This window comes from Mandrillus leucophaeus, unplaced genomic scaffold, assembly GCF_000951045.1.
Source record: "Mandrillus leucophaeus isolate KB7577 unplaced genomic scaffold, Mleu.le_1.0 Scaffold1162, whole genome shotgun sequence".
NCBI lineage: Eukaryota > Metazoa > Chordata > Mammalia > Primates > Cercopithecidae > Mandrillus > Mandrillus leucophaeus.
The window spans coordinates 37,220-47,338 of NW_012099899.1; the positions used below are offsets into that span (position 1 = coordinate 37,220).

Consider the following 10,119-nt stretch of genomic DNA (forward strand, 5'->3'; position numbering starts at 1 on the left):
AAAAACATCATTCATTCAACTATTAATTTATGCATTCAACCAACACTTACTGAATGTACAATACATGTGAAAGACATGGTTGGTCCAGACAAACATTTTTTTTTTAACCTTTGAACTATACAATCCAAAAGTTACAGTCTGCAGTGAACGATTTCAGTAGCTTGCCTTCTCTATTATTCATTAGAAAGCCTCCCCCTCCCCAGAATCTGAAAAACCAGAAAGGTGACACACCTGTATTTTAGAGTACCTTGTTAAAGCACAGCTATTCATGATACTACTTTCAAAGGTACTGTGACATATAAATCATCAAGGGATGTTTAAATTCTATTCAATATGACCAAAGTGTCTGTGTTTATTACAGAATTTCTAAAAACAAATGCATGTGAGTTTAACTTTTAGATTATTTTCATGTACCATTACATTAAAATATTCCATTCCTGAACCAATTCTGAAAGAAAAACCTCTTCCGATAAAATGATACATGAATAGAAATTGTAAGAATAATTGATTTACTATAAATATTTAAAAGAGAATGGATCAAACTTTCCAATGCTCAGACATGCAAACGAAACTAAATTCCAGACACATTTCTTCTCTACTGGATCATTTGAAACAGCAAACAAACAAAAAAAAGACTCTAACAGCTTCCATTCCAAAATAGAAAAAGAAACAAAAGTCCTTTGAATCTCACATTTTTCTTCTTTACTTGTCACCCATTCCTCTACTCCATTTTGCAGTCAAAGTTCTCTCAAATGTTTTCTGTGCTCAGCCACTACAGTCAGGGTTCCATGGCAACCAGTTGAAACTCCTCCTTGACAAAGGCACTAATCATCTTAATCATCCAGCAGCAATGATACAGTTGACTTATGCTCTAGATTAGGCTGTCTACACTAGTTTATTTCCAGAGAAAGGAATCACTTCTAATATTCCTTCACAGGGAAATAAGAAAATCAGACATTTTATCCTCCTTCATCCTTAACCATGTCACTAAAACTGCTATCATTGTTTTCCTAGAAGACTAACAGTCTTCTAGACTGGGTAGAACACCCATACATACATTGGCCTTCTCAAACACTGGTGTAATCACAGGTTCTTTTGAGGTGTATTTTTAAAACTTTTACTTTTCTTTACTTCCTTTACATACAACGGATGATCACTACTTTAACAAACCTATTGAAAAGCCAATGTTTTCTAATAATTCTACTTACAAAGAATAAAAAATTTATTGTGAAATTCATAGTCTTCTCCATCTCTATTTATTTACTAATTCAAAAACCCATTTTGAAGTTCCAGCACATACAAGAAAACGTATATTCTCAGCTTTAAAAACAAAAGTAATCAGCCAGGCACAGTGGCTGTAATTCCAGCACTTTGGGAGGCCAAAGCCAAGTGGATCAAGGGGTCAGGAGTTCAAGACCTGCCTGGCATGATGGTGAAACCCTCTTTTGTATTTTGTAAAAATACAAAAATTAGCTGGGCATGTGGCAGGCACCTGTAATCCCAGCTACTCAGGAGGTTGAGACAGAGAATTGCTTGAACCTGGGGTGTGGAGGCTGCAGTGAGCCTAGATCGCGCCATTGCACTTCCGCCTAGGTGACAGAGTGAGACTCCATCTCAAAAACAGAACAAAACAAAAAACAAAAACAGATAAGCAGGCTTGGCATGATGGCTCACACTGGATCCCAGCACTTCGGGAGGCCAAGGCAAGTGGATCACTTGAGGCTAGCCTGGCCAACATGGCCAAACTCTTGCTCTATCAAAAATACAAAAATTAGCTGGAGTGCTGGTGCACGCTTGTAATCCTTAGGAAGCTGAGGCCCGAGAATCACCTGAACTTAGGAGGCAGAGGTTGCAGTGAGTCAAGATTGTGCCACTGCACTCCAGCCTGGACAACAAAGCTAGACTTTGTCTCAGAAAAAAAAAGCAAAATAGGCATTCAGATAATTATGACACAATGCAATATGTAAGAGTTGATCTAGAAAAATTTATATCTGAGCATGAGAAAGACTTTATGTAAGAAGCAAAACACAAGAGGAGCTCACCAGGCCAAAAACAACAACAACAACAACAAAACCCAGAAGAGTAGGAGAAAACCATTCTACATAAAGAATAGAATGTGAGCACAGGGATTAGGCACATGACATCCAGTTGTTTCCTGGGAACTTGAAAGGTAAAGTGTAAAACACAGGAAAGCAAACACTGAGAGAAGAATGCTACACTAAGCTTGAATGCTACACTAAAAGGCTGGAGCTCACTGCCTGCAAGCAGTGACTCTCAGACATGGGGTCATAGTTGGATTTGTGCCATAGATTTTGTTTTAATACATTTCACGTGAATTTTCAAAATACCAGGAGGCACAAATAACCTGAAAAAAACAAAACACCTTAAAGGGAAAAACACTTATTTTTAAAATACCTATATGTCTTTATACATAGTTCAAAAATAGCACTATTCTGATTAGATAGGATTTTCTTTGAAAACAGAATCATTTAAAAACTTCTGTATACTTATCGTGAAGTATCTATTCCTAATATGAAAAGCTGGATTCACCAGTAGAAAACTGTAATTACTTTATCTGTAGTAAACACATGCATAAGAATATCACTATCATATACCTACATACATTTACAAAAAGGATGAAATTTCCCATCGGAGATTATTATGTTAGGAGTTCAGCCTGAACCCCAAAAGACACAAAAAAGCAAAAATAAATCCAGCAATTATTTACCAAAAATACATGTAGATGAGTTTTCTGTTTAAGACTAAGCTTCTAAAAACTTTCTGAGAGCATTTATTAAACAACTTCTCTTGACCCAAACTTCAAAAGTAAGTATATAATTCTGGAATATGACATACTGTTCATTTTGACCATAGTTGATAAAAGATAGAAAGTAACTTTCAAACAGAAAACATCTGATTAACATTGCCACAAACTAAGGAAAACGGTGACCTGTAGTCATGGTAACAGGTGCCCCCCTGAACCCATTTTAAATCTAGTCAGTCAATCAATGACCACTGGCCTCACTAACACCAACCAACGTCAGCTACTTGCCTCTGAAAGACATCCGGAGACTCACTCACTCCCATCAGCATGCCTGGAAGCGCCAACTAATCCACAACAGTCTCATGCAGATAACCACACTGCTCCACATGATATCAACCCAGTTATGCCTGTGAGAGTCGGCCAAGCCTTCAAGTCCAGTCTTCCAAAAACCTTACGTAACGATCAGCAGCTGCTCCAGTAAAGAGACTGTGCCTCACCAGCACAGATCTCTTACTACAGAAGGTAATAAATCCAACTATTTTTTTGAGACAGGGTCTTGCTCTGTCACCCAGACTAGAGTGCAGTGGCAAGATCACAGCTCAAGTGATAGTTCTGCATCAGCCTCCCACGTAGCTGGGATTACAGGTGCGCCACTACTGCCAGCTAATTTTTATACTTTGGTAGAGATGGGATTTTACCATGTTGGCCAGGCTGGTCTTGAACTTCTGATCTCAAATGATCCACCCTCCCTGGCCTCCAAAATGCTGGGACGACAGACATGAGCCACCATACCCGGCCTCATCCTCAACCTAAGAATTCATCAAAATTCTTTTTTTTTAAGTAGAGGAGCGACACTTTACTAAAATGCCACTGTGTGTGTTCTAACAAACACCTCAATGTACATACACACACACACAGATATATCTCAGAATATATATGTTGACCTATTGTATGTTATAATATATAATAAATGCCCATAACTTGTGTGTATGTGTGAAGTCATATTTCCTGCAGAATCCAGTTTCAGAAGTAAAGTGACACATGCTACTAAACTACCCTTCAATAAAGATTTACCAAGTGTACGACCGACCTTTTATTTCACATTTGCCCACGCTACTTGTTTTTTAATAAAATGCCATTATGCTTGGAAAAACTGTAACTAATTGCTTGTTAATTTGCATTTTTCTGATTACCAGGCAAGACAAAATATCTCTAGTGAAAGTATGAAATTCATTAACCATGCATATTACCTGAAATTAGAATTCATTTGATAGTACAATAAATAATCTATCAAAGATTGCTATAGGTTTACCTATTATATTGTTCGCTCTTCTGCCTGGGAAACTGGTGATTATCAGGTTCTCTGCTCCTTCTTTCTTGAATTAATTCATCATCATCGTCATTGTCATCAGCATACAGATTTCTTGACACTTCCATTTTCTTATTTCTGCACTTCTTCCTTTTTTCTGGAACCTCCAATGAAAGTTTGACACTAAGAAAAAAAAGTCATTATTTTATCCAATAGAAAGTACTTGTTTTCATTCATTTTATAACTTGACTCAGTCTGTCATAAGTCATTAAAATATTTTATGCTTACTTTCATTGTATCATTATATAATTATCAGATAAGTTACATTATGATTTTTTCATCAAAATTCATACAAATTTGGATTCGTTTCTGTTTCAGTGAATACAATAAAATTTTCCAAACTTTCAAAAAGGGCCCATTCCAAATTTGTGCTTTTATTTCCCATCCACTCTTTGCTGTCTAATGTAAATTTTCACCCCCTTGTGATGAGCAGTAATAGAGAAATAAAAGGACAAAACCATGAAATTATCCTCTTCTATCTTTACCTCCTGGAGTTTACCCCAGTCAGAATGAGAGAATGTGACATTGTGGGGCTTCAGGAACAGAAAGGAAGCTTTTCCCTTTCTGCAGTAAGCGTTCCCCACTGCCCTTCATCTTTTTCCATTTGGATCCTAGGATATCAAAAATGTGACGGTGCTTGCTGAAATACAGGAACCAAAATTTGAAAAAAACAGAAGGAGGAGAGTGAACTGCTGAGATGCTAGTATAGAGTTCTGGAAAATTAAGATGCTTTCTGAATTTCACATTCAGTAACCATGACATTTTATAGCTGGGAAATAGTGAAAGTAATTATCTACTTTAGCCCCATTACCAAAAAAGATTAAATGACTCATCCAATGCTCCTAAAGTGGCATTTCCTAGCATTTTATGGCACAAAACCCAATACTATTTCATAAAGCTCAGATACATTACCTGATAAATTCATCAAATTAATCTGAAGAATTAAAAGTATCACTCTGGGAAAGTAACTTAATACCTCAGCAGGGGCTGAGAGGCCTCATCTACTTTTACTTTTAAAGGTGAGTATCACCAGATTTTTGTCTATCTTTCAGACTCAATGTACAGAATTCAGGTTTCTACTTTGGAGTCAAAAACTAAATTTTTGGCTGAGATTCTATAGTACTTGTATAATAAAGTTATACATGCTAAAACTTTATTAAAATCACGTTGAAAGCGGATTTGACAGAAACATGTAAGAGTGGTGATTAAAAAATAGATGTATCCATATACATTGGTTTTCAAACATATTTAAGGTGATCAGGATGAAATTATAAGCCCCAACATACTGAATTAAATGGATCAACTTGCACACCTCAAAGCACAACATACAACATAATTTCCTTTATGAATATTTGTTCCAACTCTCAAGGATACATTTTGATATCACTTCTCAGTCACTGCTTCCTTCCCACTGATTTCCCACTTTATTAAGTACACTTCATCTTTAATAGGGAAAAATTAGATCCTAGAGCTAATTGTATTCTTTATTATATATTGCATATTATATATTAAAATCTTTATATTATATACATCTTACATAAATAATATATATTCTTTACAATTTATATTCTTTATAGTATGCTTACCCTAGTTCAGAAGTATTCATATACATGGTACACGAACAGATTAGTTTCCCAGTCCCCATTGCCACTTGGAAAACTGATAGACTTGGGTTGATTAAGAAACAAAGATTGTAGAATGTTGTCCTGAGCTTCTATTATTTAAATAGAGAAATATTCTATTTCTACACATAATTATGTATTTAGAAACCCCAGTTTACACAAGAGCTTTACATAAGTAAAAAACTAAAATGCACCAATTGATCAGAAGAAAAAACACAAGTAGCAACAAGTGACCCCCTAAGTCTTTCTCAAGTTGAACTTTTTCTTTCTTCAAAGTCAGGAACTATAGTTTTAATATGACTACTTCATTCTTCGGTCTTCGTATATGGTGCTGTAACTATTCTTCTAGATATACTTCTGATGCTCTATCACTACGTAGTGGTGAAAAATGCCCATTTACTAATCCAAGTTCTATTCTTCCTCAGTTATTTGCACTGCAATTATAATATAATGGTTTCCAGAACAAGTTCTGTTACTGGTTTTGTATTCTTGTGTCTGTAACAACAGAAACACCACGCCTTTTTGTTTACTCACATGCTTCATTTCTCTAGAGGAGGTAAGCCACAAATCTAAAAGGTTTTTTGGATCACTACACTGAGGCAGCACATTTCTGATGTCCAATTTGCAATTAGTGCTATTTTGGGGAGTTTTTCATTATTTGTAGAGGCCTATTACACTCTTGGTCTTCTTTTATTTCAATGGTAACTACTTCTGGGTTCCTTGCTTTTTCACTTTGTGTCATTATAAAAATTCTCCTGGTCTGTGTTAAATACATGTATAGTGTCTGGTTTGTTATTATTTTCACAGCATACTTTATTTCCGTTTTTTAAAGAAAAATCAGAAGATGACTGGCAACCATATTCTGGGGACCCAGAGTAGAAATGGAATGGAAAGACGTTTATGAGACTGAACTATTTTTGTTCAGAAAATATCTGGAACACTACACAGATAAGTACTCCAGATGCATTTTTTCCTGACAATCATATATATTATTTGTCAAATTAGAGGGTATGTTCTTTACATTTCTTCCTCCTACAGTGTCTCCTCTGAACAATCAGAAGTTTTGGAGTCTTCACAAATTTCACTCAAACTCTCCCTTAACTCAATTGTGATGAGATTTAAAGTTTTTTCCACCGTCATGTGCCTTGTTGGATGCACATTTTCTCTTATTTTTGCACACAAAGGATTGCCACATATAGAGATGTATGCTATTACATACTTGTTCACTTCTGTTTGTGGACATTTTTTGCAGATACGAAGTGGAAGGTTAATTTGCTAGTTTTGTTTGTCAGATGTCTTCTCTGTCAGGGGGCATGTTTTAGATAACTTTGTCATTAAATAATCAAGTATGGAAACATAAAATTTAAAAATAATAAAAATTTAATTCTTAAACTTCTTAATCTATGTTTACCTTAGCCTCAAAGAGGGGAAAAATATAAACCATCAATCTTAGCTTTGTAACTGTTTGGACTAAGATTAATTCATTATGTGTTTAATTTACCAAAAATGAATTAAAAGGTGGTTTGCAGTATTACAAAGGCATCTTCACTTAGGACGATTTTCTCTCTGTACCTGAAATAGTGATACTCTGAACAAACAGTAGCACACTTGAGTGCTTTTTTCCCAAAGATTACTAATTGGTGAGTAGACAATCTTTAATAGATATCAAAATCAAAACTAGTCAGAAACAAAGGCAAATTCTTACAATTTAATTCAAATTATATACTGTAATATGATAGTGTTATGTAGCTGTTCTATATAGACTATCGTCTTAAGTCAAATTTCAATATATTCTAAGGTCCACTAATGACAGTAGATTAAAAAATTTTTACCAATACAGATTTGCCATATAGACATAAGTTACAAAGTTACTGTTTGTACCCTAACACCAAAGCTCCCATTCTGCAAAGTCCGGTTCTACTGATAGTCATTTGGGTTGACTTTACGACCCCATTCTCTCCCTGAACAGAGATACCAAAATTCAAATTAAAAATCACGGGCCAGGCACGGTGGCTCATGTCTGTAATTCCGGCACTTTGGGAGGCTGAGGCGGGCGGATCATGAGGTCAGGAATTCAAGACTGGCCTGGCCCACATTGTGAAAGCTTGTCTCTACTAAAGATATAAAAAATTAATTAGCTGGGCGTAGTCACACGTGCCTGTAATCCCAGCTACTCAGGAGGCTGAGGCAGAAGTATCACTTGAACTCAGGAGGTGGAGGTTGCAGTGAGCCAAGATCATGATACTGCACTCTAGCCTGGGTCACAGGGCAATACTTCATCTTAAAAAAATAAATAAATAAGTCACAATGGAGAATACAAGTTTAATCACAGTATTAGTGACCAGTAATAAATAAAATTGCAAATTTTGACCCAATAGCAATGACTACTCCTTTAACATGAATCCAAGTCAGCAGCCATCACTGTTAAATTGTTCATAATTTTGATTGCTTAAAATTATAATTCAGTATTTGATGTTATCTTCTCTATTAGGATGTTATAAAAATAAACAGCAAACAATATTCGGGAACTTTTGGCTTCATTTCCAACGGAAAAAATTAGCTGTAAATCACTATAAATTTTGAGAATATTTTCAGTTGTATAACCAATTAAAATGTTTTCCAATTAAATATTAAATTATAATCAACTGATTCTAAAAGGCCAAAGGTAACTTCATTTGAACTATGCTATGTTAGCAAAGCAAAGGAAAACAGAAATTTGAAATTGAATTTTTACATACCTGTGGCTGGTTATTTTCACATCCTTGAAGCCTTTCTTGCTCTCTCCCCGACATCAATTTTAAGTCTTGTTCTGCTCAAAAATTCGTAATTTCATTCAAATGAACTACTTAAAACAGACAAAAGCTATAGTCTTTTACCAACATGAATAAAAAATATTTCTTTTTTTATAAAATGAAAGTTCAAATAAAGCTTAGTCTCTAGTGGAGTATTTGCTTCTTTAAGAAATACTTCTAATTCTACAAAACTTCAACAAATCACTTGGCAGGACACTAGATGTCACCGGAGTCAAGCCATACAATCATCTCACAGCTTCAGTCACAATTTCATCCACCCAGCATCAATGAACAAAACCATCAGAAACAAAAAAAATTAAAAATCTAAAAGAAACAGATAAACTAACACTGTATATTTTCCTTCACTTTATAATAGTACCTTTGTAACATACTAAGCCTGTTATTTAGTACTAATAATTTCCAATATGACTTTCTCTTTATCCCTTCATCAGTGTACACTGTTCTTTATATCTGAAATGTTTTCCTCTACTATTCTGACAAATTTCTTTTCACCTTGTAAGATTCGCAGAGCTATATGCTATCTTCCTTTATCCTATCTTTCCCTAGATAAAAGTTTTATATAATGTGAATTTCATAAGACATGCATTTAAGGTGTCAAAAGATTATATTTCAACTAACTATAAATTACAAAAGTGCACATATTGCAATGATTAAAAAAAGATCTTCAATAAGAACAGCCATCATGACCCTGAAAGGATAAATATCAAAGATGACTAGCAAATGGTGTGGCGTATCGTTATTGCAACACGTCAAGTTCATTTATACCATTATCCTATAAGTATTCACCATAGTCTTCTAAGTGAGGAATTCTACAGTTGTGATTACAGTTCAGTTGAACATACTCATTTCTCATCAGATAAACCATTCCAAATTCATCAGTTCAGTCATAGAATAACACTTAATATAAACATACATCTTTTTAAATTACAAGGTGGGATATTGCTATGTGTACATTGCTTGTATCCTGTAGTTTGGCCCTGTCTTAAAAGTTTCTTGATCCCCTCATGCAAGATGGGATATAAAACACATCACAAAATAATGCATAAGCAGCTTTCAATGTGTAAATATTTATTGCAAAAAATAAAAATTTCACCTTCATTCTAATAATCTTTTATATTTCAAAATCAGTACAATGTTTATTGAAAACATTTGTTATCAAAGAATAAATCCTGTACTTTTTATTGTTTCTGAAATTACTGTGATTGGGTATACCATGCTAGTCTCTCAAGTACTTTTACGGAATAGGTATCTAATTAAAAAATAGCTTTCTTAACAAAAACAGTTAAAAGTTCTTTAGTTCAAATGAATTTGATGATCAAATATAAATTTAACCTGTACCTCTGACGTGTGATACAAAGTACAGCAACGAGTTGCTGAGGTTTACCCCAATTATTGCACTCACTTCTCTTTCCAGTAATATCAAGGGCAGTGATAATCTAATGTCCTGAGCAAACATACTGAAGCCGTCTGAATTAAGTTCTCTCAAATGTCCTCATCACTAACTCCAAAACTACTGAGATAGCTTATTTCTTTCCTCCCTCATTCCCCCTT

At 34.7% G+C, this 10,119-nt stretch overlaps 1 protein-coding gene across 1 annotated transcript in view; it reads right to left on the reverse strand.

Annotated features, from left to right (window-relative positions):
• The window catches only part of LOC105553119 (SHC SH2 domain-binding protein 1-like), a gene marked incomplete at its 3' end in the record, with an annotated part of 38,153 nt that extends 31,258 nt beyond the window's left edge, over positions 1-6,895 (reverse strand). The window contains 2 exon segments of the mRNA XM_011999079.1: positions 4,077-4,256; positions 6,792-6,895. Coding sequence (XP_011854469.1) covers positions 4,077-4,256; positions 6,792-6,895 — 284 coding nt within the window.
• Positions 6,896-10,119: the final 3,224 nt, after the last annotated feature.